Source organism: Octodon degus, unplaced genomic scaffold (genome assembly GCF_000260255.1).
Source record: "Octodon degus isolate 3935 unplaced genomic scaffold, OctDeg1.0 scaffold00085, whole genome shotgun sequence".
NCBI classification, from domain to species: domain Eukaryota; kingdom Metazoa; phylum Chordata; class Mammalia; order Rodentia; family Octodontidae; genus Octodon; species Octodon degus.
This window is the reverse complement of record NW_004524661.1, coordinates 4,161,800-4,183,778: the sequence shown is the minus strand read 5'-3', so window position 1 is coordinate 4,183,778 and position 21,979 is coordinate 4,161,800. Positions and strand designations below refer to the sequence as shown.

The 21,979-nt window shown below is 46.5% G+C and overlaps 1 protein-coding gene across 1 annotated transcript in view; it reads left to right on the top strand.

Moving 5' to 3' along the window:
* Dock2 (dedicator of cytokinesis 2) overlaps positions 1-21,979 on the top strand; it is a 478,084-nt gene that overhangs the window by 424,576 nt on the left and 31,529 nt on the right. Inside the window, exons 35-43 of the mRNA XM_004637060.2 lie at positions 444-600; positions 2,459-2,499; positions 6,441-6,531; positions 7,358-7,477; positions 11,174-11,263; positions 13,218-13,322; positions 15,258-15,399; positions 20,281-20,362; positions 21,640-21,724. Coding sequence (XP_004637117.2) covers positions 444-600; positions 2,459-2,499; positions 6,441-6,531; positions 7,358-7,477; positions 11,174-11,263; positions 13,218-13,322; positions 15,258-15,399; positions 20,281-20,362; positions 21,640-21,724 — 913 coding nt within the window. The remainder of the gene's footprint in view (positions 1-443; positions 601-2,458; positions 2,500-6,440; positions 6,532-7,357; positions 7,478-11,173; positions 11,264-13,217; positions 13,323-15,257; positions 15,400-20,280; positions 20,363-21,639; positions 21,725-21,979) is intronic.

Genomic DNA, 21,979 nt, shown 5'->3' with positions numbered 1-21,979 from the left:
TGCCATGCTGGTCCCGCCCCCCAGGGCACACTGAGACAGAAATTGAGACTGAGTGTGGTGGTGTGCACCTGTGATCCCAGCTCTTGGGAGGCTGTAAACAGGCGGATCACTATGAGTCCAATCTAGTAGTGAGAACCTGAACCCCCTGTAGACCCTTCCCTAAAATAAAAAAAGTTATCCTAATGTACTTATAGTCCAAGTTTATGAAAGTAACCATTTCTCCCCCCATTAGTATGCCCACAGTAGCTTTTTAATTTCTGTTTTTTACTGTTTTGATGATAAAAATTAAACACTTCATTATGTGAGTAAATACCGATAGGGACAACATGATGAGCCACCTCACAGATCAGGGGAGCTTGGATTTGCTGCATTGTTGGGCTTGCACTCACCCCTGTTCCTGTATCTCCAGGACTTTGAACTCACACCCTTGCCTCTGTCCATAGCCTAATGGAGTGTGCTGCAGAGCACCCAACAATTGCCAAATCTGTGGAGAACTTTGTGAACCTGGTCAAAGGACTCCTGGAGAAGCTGCTGGATTACCGGGGCGTGATGACAGACGAGAGCAAAGACAACCGCATGAGCTGCACCGTGAACCTGCTGGTACTTTGGGGGTGGGGGGAGCAGCTGTCCGCACTGTCCCAGGGGCCCAGAGTCCTGGGAGCAGCTTAGCCGTGGAGCTCACTGCTTGATAGGGAAGTAGTGCCAATGACACTGGACGTCAGAAAGGTGTGAGCTCAAGTCCCTGCGTTGCCATTGCTAGCTCCATGACTTGATGCCTTCCAGTGACTCAGGTTCCTCACAGGTGAAGGGGGAATTATGAGTCCCCTCTTTAACACTTCACAGCTCCCCAGGAGCAAAGATGGCAGTGCAGTCGGTTAAGAGAAGGAGCTTTGATGGGGCACAGCCTGGTTCTCATCCAGTCTTTGATGATCAGTAGAATGGACCAGCCATGGAGATGCTCTGGGATCTTAGGTGCCTCTCTGTTCCTTGGAGAAGATGCTAGCCTGCAGTCCATTAGTGTGTGCAGTGCTTCCCACAGTTCAATGCTCAATGTGTGTTATTTGACTTCTCCTTGCAGAATGAAGTAACACTATTAACAAGAATGTACAGGAAACTAAAAGGCACCAGGTTATCCAGAGCAGATTATGCCAAATAAAATCCCTTAACCCCTGAATTATATGAGCTCCCACCATTCAGCTCCTAAATGTCTCCCTTGGGATTCTGTGACTTGGTCAGGGATGGAACTATGGTCTATCCTGTCTACCTTAAAATGGCTTACACGAAGAAAACTAGCCAGAGCCCAAGTAGTGTCCACTCCATCACCCCCTGCCATTCTCAGTGGTTTAGTAACATACATCCTGTCCCCAAGTTCTGCTACATGCCCTCCTTCCTTACACAGACAATTTTTTTAACAGCTAAGGTATTGCCATTGATTTTCCCAAATGCTAAGGGGAGTTTAAAACTCCTGACTTCAGCAGAAAGGAATTCAGTGCTAATAACTACACCAGCCCCAATTTACATAAAGAGCAGGAAGAAGGGGAAGTTTTCCAAGAATTGTGCCGTTTCTCTAAGGAGAGCCAGAAGCTGAGTGAAGAAATCGACCTTTGGCAGTCCGAGTGGATCAGAGAGAATGCTAGTGACAGGCAGTTCCATAGCGATCAGATCCTACTACTATTTGGTGTCAGGGAGGAGGTCTCAGTGGTGGATGGCAGTGGCGATAGCATTTCTGAGGTCCTGTGAAGCTGCCACACTGTGAGCCCTGGAATACACCACCTGCCCTACTCTGAGCTCTACCTGAGGGGTTTGGATTAAACTCGGTTTGCTTTTAGATTGCACCATAACCTCCTGACTCTGAGTGGATAAGGGTTTCTTTCAAGGTGTCACAGCATTAGGCTCTCTATTGGTAAAGCCAGGCTACCTCTAATCTAAACAGGCCTCGAGCTGAAATACGGACCCAGCTCCCGAGGTATGGCCAAGTTGAAATGTCCTGGCTGTGGAATCCCCTCATCCCTCCTGAGAGTTCTGTGCAATCAGTAGTTACCGTCTCTTCTTCTGACAGTGGTTCTATCCCTCACTTCCCAGCTCCGTTCCCCAAGACTGTAGGGCCCATGCTTATAGAGACTCAGCTGGCCACCTTCAATGTGGACTTGGTCAAAGTAGACTGCCCAGTCCTGGCCACCCCTGCCTGTGAGCCCAGCAGGCAGCTCAACTGCATCCTCTGTATGTGACAGCTGAAGACACTTCCTCCCTCCTTTTATAGTCAGGAAAATGACCCACAAACTTGATTCTCCCGAGGAGGCTATTGGTTGTATCCAGAAAAGTAAATCTCTTGTTCCCACCTCAGGGTGCCCGGGTAGTAAACAGCCGGCCACCTTTTTCTTATTTCCATCACGTCATCCTCTTCCCCTGAAGCTCCGCAAAGAGAAACACTCATCACTGTTTTTCCTCCCCTAACTAGAATTTCTACAAAGATAACAACCGGGAAGAGATGTACATAAGGTAAGATTGTATTTTCTAAAACTCAGACTTGTCATGATATTCCCTCTGCTCAATATCCATCAATGGCTCCATGCTGCCTTCAGCATAGAATGTAAACTTTTCTTCTTGGCACTGAGGGCCTCTGTGTTCTGATTCCTGTAACTGCCCAGACTCTTTCCATTCCCCTATAATCAGCCTCATAAATCCACTTGGACTTTCCCAACCCACAGTGGTGTCCTGCTGCACCACTGTCTTGAAACATAAATATTGTGTGGGTTGCGGTGTGAGTTGCATTTCTTGTACTAACATGTGAAGTCCTAGTTTGTCTAAGCACAGGATAAAGGCTACTGAATGGCCTGCTTTTGCAGAGGAAAAAATATCAAGTTGTATAATACCTACTTCTTTCTAGGCATTTTTATTTATTGGGACATATTATTGTTATTTTTTACTCATTACAAAAATAATACATACTTTTTACCGAAACAAAAAACACATGAAATATAGACAGGTAAAACAAAACAATGAAATAAATTACCATAACCCATTCTTAATTCTAGACCTTTTTATGCTTCTATACACATCAAATTCTACCATACATTACCTTTTGCAAAAATGGAATTGTGTTACCCATAATTCACTCTTCATTCTTTTTTACATGACAAGAATTCTGTGTCAACTAATACTATTTCAACATAATTTCTAATAAAACTAAAAATTTTCCTTCCTGGAATATACCAGTCCTCTATTGTTGGGCATTTAAGCTTTTTTCTTGTTTTGTTCTACAGTACACAGCACAACAGCAGACGCCTTAGACATAAACCTTTGCATTCATACTCCTGAAAAAAATCAGCCAGAAGATTAAGGAAGCCAGAATTTATGAGTTGGCTTATTTCATCAAAGGGTAGAGACTTCAAGCCCTAAATCTGACACTACTGCAGATATCCTTAGATACTTAGTTTAACATTATTCCAGAGGTAGAAACAATTATTTGGGGAAAAACATTTCCATAGGTTGTCCTTAGCTTTGGTTATTTATAGCATCATTAAACATGATATGTTGTTCTACCACAAATCTGTGGCACTGGAAGGATCTGGGATCTTTACCTTGTGATGCTAGATAGACTGTTATCCTGGGAAGATTTTTCCAGGAGTTGGTTGAAGTTTCCCTTTCTGTATAATATTTCCATTCTACCTTCTGTTTTGAGGATTAAATGAGATACTAAAGATAAAATGCCTGGCATATGGTTCCTCCACTCGAACCTCTTGCCTCTCTTTCCTATTTTAGAAGCACAGATGGTGAATCCCAGCCTCCCACAAGCTTAGAGATTTGGGGCCTATAGTAATCTAGGAAAGCCATATTTGCCCAAACCAGACATTGTAAGCATAAATGTAGTCTGAAAACCTGTTCTATTTGGCAGGCACAGTATTTCAAAACATTTTTACATTTGGTTGCCAAATTTTTTAATCTAGAGATTTTACATGAAAATCAACATCTCCTTCTCCTTAAAAAAAAAAAAAAACAAACCTCAGAAGGTGTGGTAATGCCAGGCACTTGTGCCATTCAACCACCATCTGAAGTAGGTGGTGGTGACTGTTCTAGACATGGAAAGATTGTCCCTATTTCCTGTGGTACTTCACCTGGCCCACCTTACTCAAGCCCCTGTAGGTATCTGACTCAATGTCCTGGGGCAGACCCATTAGGGTGTCTCCTTGGGGGCTTTGTGGGGAGACTGATCAAATTAACAAAAGAAAGAGGGCATGTTGTCCAGTGCAGGAGTTGAGAGTTATAGACAAGCTCCCCCAGGGCTGTTTCACCAGGGTTTGGGGCCCAGATACCTAGAAGTCTAGGATGTGAAAGATGGGCAGAAAGAAAGCAGAATGAAGTCCTGGATGCACCCACAGGTGTTTCTAAATTACACAATCTATGTGAAGGCCCTGTGTAGTTTCATTGATAACTCTGATCAGCAGAACATTGTCTTAGGCTGGGAAGGAGAATGAAAAAATAGTCCAGTCCCATCAAGGCAGACACCTGCTTCTTCTTGTTTCTGACTCTGGAAGTTCTAATGTAGGTCTAGATTTTCTCATTGCAAGAGTGGTGCTGGGAGGATAAATTGATATGATACATGACAATAAAATGTTCATTGGACAGATGAATGGATAGGTGGGTGGATGGATGGATGGATGGATGGATCTGCCTGGGATGCTTTTCCTCTCATTTCTCACCCCCTTAGAGTTTGGTTCACCTATCAGGCTGGAGCCCTTTCTGAAAGCCCCTTTTTTTCTTACCTAGATAAATCCAGTTCTTACTCCACAGACTTGTCCTTCAAAATATTTATCACAGCTGCATTTCTGTAACTCTTCAGTTGATGATTTGATTCCTATCTGCCTCTTTCAGTCTGTAAACCCCAAAGCCAAATCACAGGGCCTAATTCAGCAACCATCTACCTCTACTGACCCAGCATGAACAAAAGGCCACTAGAGTGCCCTGGTTATTAGTTACCAAATAACCACTAGGTGTCTTTTCTTACCCTCCAAATCCTTGACAGTCTCTATCCTGGGGTCAGATAGTCAACATTTGGCTCACAAGTCACATTTTATGTGGTCAGGGACACTGGATATCAGCTCTGCAGAAATTCTTTCCTGGAGCTGGAAAATAAACCTGAGCATCAGGCCTGAGCCTAATCTGCCCAGAGGGAGAAAGTGGGTCAGGGGAAAGCCCTGCCACCATAGGGCAGCACACTCCTCCCACAGGGAAACTCAAGTCTGTTACCCTCACTAGCTTGCTGAGAGTTGGGTTTGAAGAAATGATCTCAGTGACAGGCAAGTCACCATAGCATTGACCCTTGGCTCTGGAGTCTGTCTGCAGCTCAGGCAGAGTGACTGTTACGTAGAACCTCGTTCACCATGATAATAGACAACACTGCCATTGCTTGTTGCCAGCTCCAGGCTAATCCCTTTCAGTGTATATCAACATTTATAGGCAGTAGTCCTTGTGCCACTGAGGGGGCTCTTTATATAGGACACATGGTCTGCTTGGCCCTTTATACGCTGAGCAAGTCTGCAGCCAGATTCTATGGCTGTTGCCATTTTGCAGACGAGCCACCTAAAGTCCGGAGCAGTGAACTCACTGCCCACTAACACCAATTGTGGATCAACTATCTGAGGATGTACCAAACCTCTTTTTGCTTCTGTTTCTTTTCCCAAGACCCTTTCCACTGAATTGTCACTCCAGGGCTCAGAAGTGGAAGGTCACTTTGCAAAGGGACAGGAAATGTGAATGTGATTGTGGTTGAATATTGCATTTTTCCTGGGACAGCTCAAAGGCTTCATCTGAATAACCATTCTCCAGCCCCTCACCTGCTTCCTTTTGCACTTTCTTTCTACCCAGAGAACATGGCAGAAAAGGTAGGAGCTGCTCTTTATAGTCATGGGGAATTGCTCTTGCTCTGGGACTCACATAGTGATTGAGAGTTCAGCTCACACCCAGCTTTCCTGCTACCAGCGGATGACTTCTGACAACTTCCCTATCTCTCCTTCCCTTGTTTCTCTTCCTTGTCATATTGCATTGGCCAGACTCTCCAGTGCCAAGTTGAACGCCGCCCAAGTGGGTCCCTAACTTCTGTAGGCCATATTTTTTCCCCACTGAAAACTGGTAATCCTTAGTGGACCCATTTCACAAGATTTCCAAGAGAATTAAATGACCTAGAATAATGATGGCAAACCTTTTAGAGCTTTCAGTGACACAAATAGCCGGCTGCAGCATGTGTGCCATGGGTTCACTACCACTGATCTAGGCCCCTCGAAATACTTAATGTAGTCCCTGACACATACTAAGTGCTCAGCAAATGCTAGATGGTGTCATTATCACCCATGCAGAGGGCTCCCTTGTGACCTGGAGAAATGCCCAGCTGTTCTGTCTGGCATCACTGTAACTTGTAGCTCAGTATATTTTCCCCAAAACAGGTACCTGTACAAACTCCGGGATCTTCATCTGGACTGCGACAACTACACAGAGGCCGCCTACACGCTTCTACTTCACACCTGGCTTCTTAAGGTACTGGCCCTTTGGGTGGAAGAAATCCCCCAGAAATCCCCTGGGCCTCCTCACAGGATGCTGAAGAGTTGACAAAAGGAAACAAGAAAACACCAGCAAAATGAATTTTGTTTTGCTCAGTGGACTCAAAACCTGACCTGCCTAGATGTTTGTCTGCTCTACTTCACATAATCATGCAAGGTTTTGAGTGACCTTTACATTGAGCAAAAATAAGCCCTGAGATAGGATTTGCAGCGTTACACAGGATCCAAACTGTTATCAACAATTAATCATTAGCATGCCCAGTGAGCTGCCTGCCTTCTCTTGAAAACTTTGCTGTAGCTGGTCAAAGCCTGAATGATCTCTTTGGATTTTGAAGGGCTGGGACCATGACTTAACCAGGGTTTAGAAAAAATCCTGCCTGACTACACACAGTGAGCCAATAGAAAGACACAGAAATACAACACAGCAAAAATCTGGACACATTTCCCAAATGGAAATTGTAGGCTAATATCTGCCCACAAATACCCAGTGTCATAGGGAACATGACCCCAGCAGAGGGTGTTTACAGAGCTTTATCTACTCCTTATCAGTGCATTTCTAGTATCCCTGACTGATTTGATTGTTCTGGGACATTGGAGGTACTGGAGGTCCACCTCCAGATCCTGGGCACTGGTGCTCCATGAGGACAGCCTCCTCAGTGTTACAAGCTCCAAAACTGGCTGAGTTTGGGCAAGGAGGATAAAAAGAAAAGGCCAGGGGAAGGTGGTTTCTCCCTTTCATCCTGGGAAGACATCTGCCATTGGCAGCCTTGTGGCCCCTTGTGACTTGAATCCTCTCTTTACAGTGGTCAGATGAGCAGTGTGCGTCACAGGTCATGCAGACAGGAAATCAGCACCCCCAGACCCACCGGCAACTGAAAGAGTCGCTCTATGAGACCATCATAGGCTACTTCGACAAAGGAAAGGTAAAACTGCCCCTGTCCCATCTCTTTCCAAGAGGACCCCAATCCCTGGGAAGGACAGTTCTCTCCCATACTCTACATTCATTCCATCCTCAGGCCTGACCAGATGTCCCTCCAAGTCCTATGTCTGATAACTTCTTACCTGGACTCTACAATGGATCCTACGCCATTTCCCTGCTTCCCCTACGGCTCCAACAGATTATCTTTCATACAGAAAATACGGTGATCACAAAACATACGCTGGAGCATGCTCTTTGTCTATCTATAATCATCTCAACGACTCGTTCTACCTAAGTCACACAATCCTTCCCATGATTCACGAGGCCTCCTGTAAGCTGTGTCTTGGCTGCCTCCCTCTCTCGTCCCCTCTGTTTCCTCTTTCTCACATCCTATATGCTGAGCTCTTCCTAACCTCAGGGCCTTTGCGCTTGCTTTTTCTAGCTTACGGCATGCCTCTTCTGTAGCTTTCCTGTGGAGGAGAGAGCTGGCTCCTCTCACTGGTCAGGATTTTTTTTCAAATGTTGCACCATAAATGAGGTGGCCTTCCCAGACCACCTCCAAACAGAGCAGTAGCACCCTTGCCCGGAGTCACCTTTCATGCTCCTTCAGAGCTCTGGTCACTGTAAGACACCAGCTTATTCCTTTTGGTTTCACTATTTATGCTCTGGCTCCCACTATAGAATGCCATGGGAGTGAAGGCTTGGTCGCATCTACTGGTGGATGTCCAGCAGCCTAAACAGAACCTGACACCCAGAGAGACCGATTCATATATTCTGGATAAATGAATGGCATCCTTGTTCTTTAAACAGAAAGGATTTTTGGTTGAATTTGACCAAGTGACTGGACAGATCAGCTGCTGCCCACCTCTAGCACCCAGAACATGTGCAGGAAGGCATTGTTCATCCAAGAGGAGAGTGGCACAGCAGCTAAGGGCCCAGGCTCTGGCCTTAGCCACCTGGATTTCATGCCTTGCTTCTCTACCATGCCCCCTTTGGTTGGCTTCTTGTGACTCCAATTCTCCACCCAACCTAGTGAAAAACTACTGGCACCTACTTTCTAGGTGTGGGGTAAAAATGAAATGAGAGGGGCTGAGGAGATAGCTTGGTGGTTTAAGCACCTGTCTGGAAAGCACAAGGACCCAAGTTTGATCCCTGGTACCACATGCTGTTCTGGCCCTGGAACCCGGAGTGAGCTGTGCTGGCCACTGAAGCCAGGCATGATGGTGCACACCTGTAATCCCAGCACTGGGAAGGCTGAGGCAGGAGGAGCACTATAAGTCCAAGCTGTGTAGTGAGACCATGTATCCAATAAAAAAATAAATAAATAAAAAAGAGAAAGAGAAAGTACATGCACTTCACCTAACATAGGAATTGGAATTGGTATGTGGTAATATCTTGATAAATTTTAATTATCACTATTACCTGATGCCTTTACTTCCTCTACTGACCCTTTTTCAAGGCTCCAGCTTACCTACCCCCTTGCCTTCCCACTGAATTGCAAGGTCTCTCCCGCTCAGCAGGACACCACTTACCACTCGCCTGTGGCCTATCCTTTCGCACTGCTCATCGCATCTGTCTTAGTCTGAGCTCCTCCACCTTCTCTGGAAAGATAACATGAGGTAATGTCTGCACAAGGGCTTATAAATTCCCAAAGCTGAGCATTTGGAAAAGACTATTTTTATAATTTACAATTCTAAGCCTCTTGAGGGCAGAGGCTCTGCTGTCCCTTGCTGGCCTGGCCGTCAAATCAGAGCCTCCTCTTAGTTAGTTTGCTGTTTCAGTCAGCCACAGTGTGAAAGCCGTGGAAGGATCTGTTGAGCTTTGGATTCAATTCTTCCCACTCTGCCCAGCAAAGAGAATAAAGGCATGAGCCCCAAGTTTCAAGAGCTACTATCTATTCACCAGTCATTATCCTGTGCATGCTGTTCCTAGGTATTATGTGGTCGTGGGGGAGACAGCAAAGGATCCAGGTGGTGCCGTCATAATTGGCAGCAGAGAAAAGGCAGAAGGGTATAGGTCATGCTGAAAGCCACTGTGTGGAATCTTCTAGAATGAAGCCCAGACTTATAGCACTCCTTTCAGTTTGCTTCCTCCATGTTTCTTCAGGCAGTCATTGCTGTACACACACATGGCTTGCTTCTCCACAACCCACTTGACATCACCCTGTGGATGCCTATGCTTCCTTCAGAACTCAACACTTACATCCACGATGCCCATTCTTCCCCCACTGCTACCATGACAACAAAAATCCGCATCTTGTCTGTGTCTCTGCCTCTGAGCTGTCACTGCCCACATCAGTGCCCATGAGCATGCTCAGAAGCCAGCAGGGAAAAAGTAAAAGTGAAACATGTATGAGACCCAGGAACCCCAGAGCCTGTCAGAGCTCCCAGGGGCCCTGAAGGAATGCCTGGGCATCTGGCTTCCTGCTCTGCCCCCATCCTAGTCTTTTAGTGATCTCTTTACACAGAGGGAGAGCACTATGACTCCCTTATCATGGTGGGAAGTTGGCAAACGCCTGCACTTGAGCCAGACAGTCCCCTGGCTGTGCCTCACCACAGCCTTCTTGTCCAGGCTGAAGCCTACTGACCTGGGTCTTCCTGGCACATAAAGTATTTTGATGCTTCTCACTAAGCTGCTTCAGGTCTACAGCCTCTGCTCCTCCACTCAGCACTTGCTTTTATTTATTTTGATGTTTGCATGCAGAGAGAGCACTTGTGTGACAAAGCTCACACTGCATTTGGCAACCTTGTCTCTCTCTCTCTCTGTCCCCCAGTCTCCATTCAGGAACATTCTCTGTTTCAAATCCAGCACGATATGCAATGCGGATCCCTTGAAATTGTCAGAACTCCAGCCCATCCTGTCTCTCCGGCCTTTCTGAGGAGGCTCCTGACCCCCAGTCTGAGATGGTGGAATGGTCTTGGTTTCTGACTTGAAACAGAACATAAAACAAATATTGCCTGTGTCCTGGGTTGGTTTTTTTCAGAAATGTTTTTAAAGATGGCAAAAACCTACTGCCAAACAGTTTTAATCATTAAAAAATATTCTAGTATTACATACTCTGTGCTGCCCCCACTTACGTCCACAGCCAGATCACTCCATTAAGAAACTCTGCGAGTGGTCACTGGGAAAGTCCCTAGTGCCCAACGTCAAGAGCTGAGAGCTACTCCCAATTTTGTCCCTAGAAACTCTGAACTCAGGCTACTTTTTCATTTCTCTCTGAACTGTTTCTCTTTGGAAGATGGGATCAACATCTTCCTGCCCACCCTACACACAGGGGAAGCTGCAGGGAGCAAAAATGTTAAGTTTTAAGTAACCCTTAAGTAACAGAATCACATCCTTGGGGCTTGCAACCTAGCCCTGATTCTGCCGGGCACAGGTAGCTTTGCCCTGTGAACATGATTTTTCCCTGGGCTACAAGGATGCTGTTAGTTACTGCCCAGAATGGTTGGGTAGAATCAGAAAGCCTGTGAGCAAAGCATTTAGCCTGCTCCATTATTTATCAAGATGCTGGGATGAGGACCTGGGGAAAGGTCGTCCCCCCAGGAAGCGCCTGGCGCGCTCTGTATGAAAGGTAGGTCTGGGTCAATGTGGCTTGAATCTCAGTCCCAGAGGACGCAGCCAGAATGAATTCTTTCCTCTGCAAAGGCTCTGGACAGCTGGCAGGGTCCCCCTAACCCCTGTGTCTGTGACCTTTCTGTAGATGTGGGAAGAGGCCATCAGTCTATGCAAGGAGCTGGCAGAACAATACGAGATGGAGATCTTCGACTACGAGCTACTCAGCCAGAACCTGGTGAGGGTCTCCAGGGGAGGCTGCCCCTGCACCTTGGGGTTTTGGGCCCTCACTCTGCACAGAGGACGTGGGGAGGGAAGAAGGAGATGAGGCAGGGTTAGGAAACCAGACAAAGAAGGCAGCAGGGCCTACGTAAGGCCAGTCTGAGCATCTCCCCACTCTCCTCTCCCCTCTTGGCTGGATGGACACTTGGTACCTGTGCGGCTCTGCTGCCACTGCTCGTTGCTGCTCCATCCACAGTAAACACTGTGCTACATTTGCACCACAAATCACTAAACCAATTAAATAAAAAGCACAAAATTGTGCTTTTTGATGAACAGATAAATCACATTCAAATGCTCACCATCTGGCTTCTCCCATTAGCATCTTGATGCTCGAGACTTGATGAGGAAAGGAGTTAGGGGGCCGCTTGGGCTGCAGATGGCAGGCCTGGGCATGGAGCTGGCGTCTGTGGGAGAAAAGCGGAGCTCTGGGCTGCTTCCCTCTCCTGCAGCCCTGCATACTTCTTGGCTACCTCAGTTGCACAGCCCTAGAGCACCTCCTCAGCCCATTGAGAGAAGCAAGTCCAGAGATTTCCAGAAAACTGTAAAATCAGGGTGAGAATGTTAAGGGTGGATTGCAGCTTTTTTTTGTGGGGGGGAAGGTCTACAGAGTGTTCAGGGTCTCACTACTAGATCAAACTCGTAGTGATCCACCTGTTTATAGCATCCCAAGAGCTAGGATTATAGGCACATGCCACCAGGCCCAGTCTCAATGGCCATCTCGGTGTGCCCTGTGGGCCGGGCCAGCACAGCAGGCCCAGGGATCAAATTCCCAGCCCCTGCACCTGCTTGCAGGCATTTTAATCTGCTGAGCTATTTGGCCAGCCCTCGTAAGACGTTTGTGCTAATATTATTTTTTTTTTTCGTACTGGGGATTGAACTCATGACCCTGCACTTGCCAGACAGGCACTTCTTCTACTGAGCTATCTCCCCAGCCCTGACAGCTTTTTGGAGGAGGGAAATAAGGTGATCCTGTTAAAAGCAGCTGAGTTGCTAGCTGTCTTCACTGTGCAAGAAGTCAAGAAGTGATGCAAACGGACAGGTGTTTGCACCTTGAGATGCTTGATACCCTCCCCACATATATGTCTGCACGTGTGTTTGTGGACTCAGAGCCATGTGTACCTTTAAACATGTGCACTGGTATCCAAACACATACTGTGCACAGGTGCTGACCCCGCACACACCCATGCATGCAACGAGATGTGTGCATACCCCTGCACAACGCTGGCACCCAGGCATCCATCTAGATTCATATAGATCTTCCATAATGTGTCAAGTTGAATATGCCTTAGCTCATGAGATATGCCTTTACCTGTGTGTGAGCGTGCATGCACACATGCACACAAACACACACACACATGCATACACGTATGATTTCATCATAATGTCTTTAGTCTAAGAGCAATGTAAGGTGGCATAATGTATAAAGTAAGATAAAACTCTTTTCATAGATGTGAAAATAAAAAAACTCATACCTTTTAGAATTGATGAAATGTGTTGGGGATACACACACTGAGGCACATCTGCACTCAGACAGATGAATCTATTTGTATACTGTCACAAACATATGTCTGTGCATGGAATTGGGGTGCCGTGCCTGTGGGAGGACCTGGGTTTGGTCCTACACTCACTGACTTCACTAAGGTTCCATTTCTTTAGCTATCACTTGTAGATGTTCATGGGATTGTTATAAACACGATGTGGGTATGAGCTACTAGAGGTAGAGAAAGTACAGTACCCAAGTACTGTGGACAATGCTGTAATTTATTATTACAGACAGATCCACAGAAATGCTCAACTATGCATTTGCCACATTGGTTTTGCTCTAATGACAATGTCTTAATGGGCTCTTCGAGTTGAATATGCCTCGGATACACATCTATGTTATCATAAGCTGTGTTTTCTACTTCCAGAACCAGCAGGCAAAATTCTATGAAAACATCATGAAAATCCTCAGGCCCAAACCAGATTACTTTGCTGTCGGATACTATGGCCAGGGATTTCCCTCCTTTCTGCGGGTGAGTTTGGGGAGATGCAGACATCAGACCGGGGTCTCGGGGCCTGGCCGTCTCAGCTGTCCCTCTGTGCCCTGACGATCTGCTAGTGCTCTGAAGGGCAGGGCTCAGGAGCTGAGCTCTGTTCTGTCTGGGTGCGGCCACCAGCCCCGCCAGATGCTGCGCCTGCTGTGTTTCTCTGCACAATGACTACAGCTGTCTCAAGAGGTGGTGAGCTCCCCACCACTGAAATAAAGAAATCTGAGAGCCAGGAGGGGGTCTGCACCCCAGGAGTTAGGACAGAGCGCTGGTTTTCAGACCATCAGTCACTGAAGCCCTTTACTCTCTTAAGTTATTAAAAACACTGAAGGATTTTTATGTTTATAGACTATTTCTGTGTACATATAACATATGAAAAATGAAATCTAAGAAAAATTTAATGGAGTTTATTTAAAAATAATAAGCATATCACATTAGTATGTTATATTTTAGGAAAAATGTATATGTACATGTTCCAGCTTTAAAAAAAAAAATCCGTGAAAGTAAGATTGCTTTACATTTCTGCAGCTCTCTTTAATATCTGGCTTAGGAAACACAGACAGGCCCCTTATCTGTAACTGCAGTCTACTGCCGTCATAAGCTGCAGCCTCTGGGTTGTGCCCTCACATACTTACGAGAGCATGCGAGTTAAAAGGTCAATAACAGTATTATTATGAAAAAAAATTTGGTGCTGTGAGTCCCTGAAAAGGTCTTGGAGACCCCCAGGGAGTATCACCACTGCTCTAGTGGCTTCTCCATCCTCTTGTAGGGGATTAGATTAAGTCACCTATGTGCTTCTTTCCAGTGTAGTCTATGACTCAATTCTAGGGTCAGGAGGATATGAAAGAAGTAGCGAGCCTGATCCCTGGCCTCACTTGATTTCCTTTACAGTTGAAATAAATCACCCATCTCTAACAATAAATGTGAAATCACGATGGGCTGGTGGGATAAACACCACAGGCACCTGGCAGGGTGGCCAGGGAGGTCCCCTTGGATGGGGTAACTCCCCAAACCTCGCTGCATGGTGGAGTCCCCTGGGGGACTTGCTGAGAATGCATATTCCTGGGCTTAACTTGTGTTAGTTCATTTTAGCAAGTCTGGGACAAGGCTTGGGAGTCTGAACTTTTGAAGTCTCTTCAGCTCCTCTGATGACTGACCAGGGCTGGAAGTACATAGAAAGAAGTGACAGGCTTGGGCTTGGACAGAAGAATTTAGGGACCATTTGAGGTGGCACTGATGGTGCACAGATGGCCCAGAATAGGGTTCCTCGACCTCAGCCCTGTTGACATTTTGGGCCTGGTAATGTTCTGTTGCAGGGACCATCCTGTGCGTTGTAGGGATGGATAACGGCGTCCCAGTGCCCAGTCGTATTCCTTACACTCTGTGGACAACCAAAGAATGTTCCTGGGCATTCCAAAATACTCCTGGTTGAGAACTGCTGGTGTAAAGGAGGCAGATGTGGTCAGGAAGGGTAAAGAGTGTATTCTGGGGGCTCAGGAGCAGAAGCCCTGGAATGCAGGCCCTGGATGGTAGTCCGTGCCAGCCTACAGACCCACCCCACATGGCCTGCTAAAGGCAGGTGGGAGATTTCATGCCCATGTCAATACAGTGTGGGTGTCACATGCATAAGTGTAGCAAAAGGAATTATGTGGAAGCTGAATGGCAGATGGTCTAAGGGTACTGTTCTCAGCACCCATGGTCTTCCCTACTTTTGAACCAGTCTGTGGAAAGTGATGTGCCCAGCAGCGCAGTGGGGGGAGCTCCTCCTTTCCCTCCCTCTGGTAAGGAACCGAGAGGAGAGGGCTCTCCTGGAAGTCACCACCACAGCCCCACACTCCTTTCAGAAGACCCCTGGCTTTGCTTGGGTCCCCTCCGCCACTCTGGGGCCTGGCATTTCTCACAGGTGTCACTTCTCCACAGAACAAAGTGTTCATCTACCGAGGGAAGGAGTATGAGAGGAGGGAGGACTTCCAGATGCAGCTCATGAGCCAGTTCCCCAACGCGGAGAAGATGAACACGACCTCGGCCCCTGGTGATGACGTGAAGAACGCCCCAGGCCAGTGTATCCTTGGGGAGTGCGCCCCCCCCAGGGCCGGGCAGGGGTAGTCCTGCAGGGACTTTAGCCTGCTACAAGGATGAATGTGGTGTGCCAGTCTTGGTGCCCAGCGTGGCAACCAGAGCATCCAACATAGTCCAGTCTGCCCTCCACACCCATGGCTTCAGTCCCTGGAGACTCAACCAGTGGAAACTGGAAACATGGGGGCGGGGGCAAATGGGTCCTTAGTGTACATACTTTTCTTGTCATTCTGTAAGCAATGTAGCATAATAACAATTTATTGTTATTAGTGTATACCCACTGCATGGGGTATTATAGGTCATCTAGAAATGGCTTAATGTATAACAGAGGGTGTGCAAATACTACACCATTTGACGTAAGGAACTTGACTGTTCATGGAGGTGAGCGTTCTCCAAGGGTCCTGGAACCAGACCGTAGTAGATATCTTGGGTTGACTGCGTGTTCCAACCATTATGGATGAATTTACTTCTTCGTTCATGCATCTTTGTAATGAATACACTCAGGCCCTGACTCTACTGTGCCAGGTAATAGTGACAACAGGTCCTACCTTCAGGGAGCGTAGAAGGCAGCATGTAAAAGAGACACTGAGCCACTAATTGCATTACTAAATGTTTATTTATAAAAATATGAGCCATACCAAGAGGAAGCTGTGCAGGGCATCATGGTTGGGAGGCCAGGGAAGGCTTCCTGGAGGGAGCTGATGGTTGAAGTGAGCAGCCAGCCAAAGCTTAGTGGAAGACAGGAGGGCCCGGATGGCGCAGACAGAGGAGGTGCTGCTGTACTGAGGCCCGTAGCAGAGAGCACAGCAGGGTCCAAGCCCTGACTAGAAGCCACACTGCTATTATATTAAAGCCGGAAGTCTTCAGCAAGCCTGCAAGGCTATCCATGAGCTGCCCACTGCCTGTCCAGCAGGGTCTCCTGCAACTTTTTTCCTGTTTTCGTGTCTCTCTGGCCCATTCCAGCATCTTTTCCTTCTCTTCAGCAGGCCCAGTTGTTCCCACCTCTGCACCTTCACCTCCTCTGCTCCCCCCAGCTTCTCATGCAGCTAGCCCCTACTTACCTGTCAGATCCTGGAAGGGCCTTTTGTTGGTCACTTTATTTATCATGGCCTTTTCTGGACCCCTTGTGACCTCATTTTTCCAAACCCCCATTTCTTTTCTTTTTAGAGTTGACCTCAATGTGTCATAATCCTTTGGGCTTTTTATAGGTATATGAATGTAAAAGATAATGTCGGCCCAAGAGGAGAGACATTTGTTCTGTCTTGTTTCCTGCATGAAGGCTCCTTCTCCCAGGGTGCCTGACACAGAACCCAAACTCAGGAAATATATGCTGATTAATAGAAAAAGAAAACAAGAGAGAAAGCAAAGAGTCAGACCAGCAGGGAGGAGGGAGGGAGGGAAGGGAGGGAGGTGCTGATGCACACGGAGTGTGTGGGGCAGGTGGAGGTGCTGGAAGGTGTCGGAGGAGTGAGCTGCGTGGCCATGGTAGACCTGGCATTCACAGAGCCAGGGGCAGCAGATGCTGGGCAGAGGGCAGGGGGCAGGAGGCAGCAGGCAGGGTGGCAGCAAGCATGCAATGCAGCAGAAGGCTGACTGCTGAGCCAGGGAGCCCTTAACCCTGACATTGTGCTCTTTACCAGAGATCAAGTTGCCACCACTAAAATGGGTTGACAGGCTGCATTGTTGGGCTGCTAAATTTGCTGAACTTTAATCCAAGTATTTTTCCCTCGGGTGATAAAAATTCATCTGTAACCTTTTCATTATGTTTGCCTGCCTTTCGTGCCTGTTCTACCATGGTTATTTGCATGAGGAAACGCAACTGGTAGTAGAGTTGGCTGGTTACAAATGCAGGTTTGGTTACAGGCGAGACACAGGATTAGCACTAAGGCCCTGCTAAAGGGGACCTGGTGTTGAACAGCTGTGTGGCTGTTTATTTGGCATGGAAGAGAGACCATGTACTTCTGGTCCATGCCATGTTTAGGGCCCTGAGGTCTGGGTTAGAGCAAAGAAACAGGTGGCCAAGAAAACACTGAGGGCAGAAATTTGCTTAATGTTCTTTTCATGAGATGGAGCACTTTGTAAGAGCTATTTCTTTAAACCCCATCAAATGCTATAAGCTTGTTGTTAGTTTTTCCTATTCGTTGAGAAGGAGTATGTGAGGCAGCGTGACAAAGCAATCTGCCTAAGGTTATAAAGCTAATTAGTGATGGATTTGGTATTTGAATCCCAAGATCCATCTCAAAACCTGTGTTCTAGTTTACTATTTAAAAAATTTGACTGTGTACCATGTCTTAGGCACTTAACATGCATTGTTTTTCTGCTTGCTTCACAATAGCTCCAGCAAGGTTACTTGAGTAGTAGTGCTTTCTGTATTTTGCTAATAAAAAAACTGAGGCCCAGATAACTTAAGCCATTTGCCTAAGGGCCAGCTAGGAAGCAGTGACGCTAGAATTTGAACTCAAGCCTACTTTTTAATCAAAATCATGCATTCTTAATACTGCGTTCTCTTGCCCTTACTTGTTTAAAAAGTTGGCAAGCAGTGTGGGAACATAACAAGTCTCATGCTTCTCATTTCGGTATCCAATAGGAGAACATGAGAAATGCAGATCAGTTTGCAAAAAGCTGTTGTGACCACCACTCTGTGTATAGGTTTAGTCCATGGCATGAGAGTCCAGCCATGTGTACTCCTGGGGCCTCACTGCACAGGGACAGGTCTGAATTTTCCTTTTATATTAAGGCTAGTAGATAAGATAGATGGATGGATGGACGGACAGACAGACAGACAGACCTGGAATCTTCTCTAAAAGACTCTGGCAACCTTTCTTTGAAGGACCAGACAGAGAATAGTTTTGTCTTTGAGGGCCATGTATCCGCCATCATGATTACTCAGCTCCGCTGTTGTGCTGGGACAGCAGCCATTGCTGAGGCATAAGTGGATGGGCATGGTTGTATTCCAATAAAACTTTATTTATGGACACTGAAATTTTGAAATCTATCTATTATTTTTACATGTCACAAAGTATTGTTTTTCTCAGCTATTTGAAAGTATGAAAACTATTCTTAGTTTTTGGGACATACAAAAACAGGTAATGAGCTGGATTTAACCTACCACACTGTACCAGCTCTTGTAGGCTTCATCCAGAGTGATTTCCTTCCCCAAGCAGGCTGTTGGCCTCAGAGTGTAAGGAAGAGAATGATTTTCTCAAAGTTCATAGAAATGCTCCCATGAAGGCTGACTCATCGAGGTTAAGCGTTCCCTTCTGTCCAAAAGATCCTAGAAATACTCTTCAGAGGTGAAAATATTAAATTCACAACATATTTGCATGAAACAAATTTATCAAAAAGAAGGAATTTAATTTGTAATTTTGTTTTTGCCATCTCTTATGTGTGGATAAAAATCTTAGCCTCCACCCTGAGGATGAGACACCTGGGTAGCAGGGAGATGAGGTGCTAAGAGCTGATCCCAACAGATGTGTAGGCAAATACTATGGGAACCTAAGGAAAGAAAGTGGTTCCTATCTGGAGTGGGTACCATTAGTTTCATTGACTATGGTATTTGATATCTGCCTGAAAGGCTCCCAGGGGAGGGAAAGTGTTGAGAGATGTTCTAAGCAGAGGGTATATCTGTTGGCTAGCCAGAGATATGGTGGGAAAATAAGCCACACCCCTGTAGACATAGCTTCAAAAGCCAACAGGAGAAGGTACTTAGTTGGGAGATGTGTCAGAACCAGGGAAAGACAGTGGAAGTTATGGTGATCTTTGGGAAGAAAGAGAGATGGGCAGAGAGGAAATAGAAGGGGAGGGAAGGAGAGTAGGCATCAGTGATGGGACCAGTGACTCTGGGCTTTTTCATTTCATTTATCACAGTCTGGCTTAAAATGAATAAAGACAGATTTAGAGTAAGTGCAACAAAGACCTGGTGTCAGTGATGCCCCTCTGGTGTCCTGTGCCCTTAGAAGACATCACTGTTTGGTTGTGAAGCTCTTTACTGCTGAGCCTGGACAGAGTTTACAATCCTGCTGCAGATGGTTGCTTTTACTCCAGAGTTGCAGTGCAGAGTGACTTCTTTTTGCATGTCCTGAGGCAGTTCTCAAATTTCACTGTGCATATGAGTCTCCCAAGATCTTTTCAAATGCAGATTCTCATTCTGATTATTTTAGGTAAGACCCAAAGTCAGTCTTTCTAACAAGCCACTCAGGGCTAGCCAGAAGACCATCTTTGAGTAAACATACAGTAAAGAATTCTGATTTCTTTTCTTTCTTTCTTTTTTTTTTTCTTTTTTGGCAGAACCAGGGATTGAACTCAGGCCCTTGTGCTTGCCAGGCAAGCACTTATTCTTCTGAGCTATCTCCCCAGCCCCAAGAATTCTGAGTGTAAGCTTAAAATACCTAAATACAAACGCCTATTCTGGTCTTACAAGCTCTGTGATCTTCAGTAAGTTGTCTGGCTTTTGTGACCTCAATGGGGACAATTCAGGTTACTCATGCCTTCCAGTAGAATTGGAGAGAGTAAACAAGACCTTGGGGAGATGTGTGCTCAGTTTGATGGAGAGATGTGCATTCATTAGATGGCATTATTTTTAATGACAATATAACAGTGGTAATGATGACAAAACACCACTAACTCTTCTAGCAGAAACAAAGACCTGATATGGGGCTGTAGGGTGACAGGTACCTGATAAAAAGCACAGTGACTGCTAACTGGTCATTAGGACCTGGTGGGAAGCCAGAAACCTGAAGCTGATTATTCAAGAAAAATGTGGCCCCAGAAGGGCAGGGCTGGGAGCTTTCGGTTGAAATCTGCTGCATTTGGAACTATCCCAGAGGCCAACAGACATATCATGAGTCCTTAACCTCAAGGATTTCAGACATCCAATGTTTCACTGTCCAACCTGTCTTGGATGAACACCCCAGGTTCAAGAACAAGCCTGTGCCTGATCAGATCATAAAGTAAGACCTGCATTCCATTGGGAAGAGGAATGGGGGAGGGGACTCCAAGGGTCCATAACACTGAGGGGGTGACAGGACAGGCCAAGTGCTCCAACTGTACCTTAGCCAATTTCCCCCCTTTTCTTAGGAGAATTGTTTCAATTAGCTCAGCTCTGTCCCATGTGAGGCTAAAGCCAGAGATGTAGGAGAGGGTCAGGATTGGGGTTGGCTTTGTGGTGCAGCAAATCCTCATTAGACTTTGATGAGATTCATTGGAATACATATGGAAAGCTATTGCCCAGGCTGATCCCTGAGTGGTCAACAGCCAGAAAGTGTGGGCCTGGGAGGTCACAGGCAGTGGAGAAACAAGGGTGGACTCAGGCATGTTGAGCATTCTTCTAAAGGGATATCTTCTCAGCATCAGGCAGGTTGTACACTGACAATGGGCATGTCCAGATTACGTTAAAGAGACAGTAGAGAAAGCAACATAAATGTAGTGTCAATCTCCAGTACCAGGTTGCAAGGTCATTGATGAGGCCATGAGGTGGGAGGTCCACGGGGCACAATGATATGTATTTTTCAGCTGCCTGGCTCACCTCCTGAACCTCAGGTCCAGGTACCAAATAGAGCATTCGTGTGTTTTAGAATACGCCTTCCCTGTGGATGGCCAGAAATAGGAATTACTTCAGGAGAAGCATGTCCCTTTCCCATTGGGCATAGAGGTAGACAGCTCCTTTAGCCACCTCACATAATAACCATGGCTGAGGAGAGTCTCTCAGCCTGGACCGCAGTCTCCCTTACCCTCTTCCTCTGATACCCATGAGTAGGTGACAGTGGCTTTCCAGCTAGTACAGTGCCATGTTGGCAGTGCTATCAGACCTTTCCAGAGACTCAGAGGGATGATAAAAGGGGACAACTAGAACTCCTAAAGAAACCTTAGAGGATACTCCTGCACTGTTAGACTTAGGAATACCTCGATTCATTATTAGAGTCCCAGGAAATGAAGATGTAGGCCACCCTAAGTGCATTCACACCAGCATTCCAAATGCCTGCATACTCTAGAGGTGCTATGGTCTCTTGAGGACATAAAAGTAGTTTACCTTCTAAGTCACCTTGCAGGGCAGCCTGTGCAAGAGCCAGTTTGAGGGTGTCCAGAGCATAGACCCTGACTTCAAGGGCTGTCACAAGACCCCTCTAGACGGGTGTGTACTGTGATGAGCCTCCCACAGTGCAGGCCAGCACAGGGGTCTGCTGCTGGGCACGGCCAGCAAGAGCCTCAGTTTCTTCCTGTCTTTCAGCTTCTACAAATCCAACTACGTGCAGAAATTCCACTACTCCCGACCTGTGCGCAAGGGGACCATAGACCCTGAGAATGAATTTGCTGTGAGTATCTACCCTGCCCTGGATGGTCTTCAGCAGCCAGGCCACACATCCAGAATGGGAGTAACGTGATCCAACATCAAAGAAAATGGGGCAAACTCTCACAGCTGTGATGACACACGCTCCCCTCTCTCTTCTGTTGGGGTTTCTCATTTCTTGTGCCTTTGTCCTTCCAAAATGTGAACTAGACTTTATGACAGATATCTTGTCAGCTGCAAAGTGTTTGGGCATTTTTAGGAAATGGAATCCTCAGGCTGA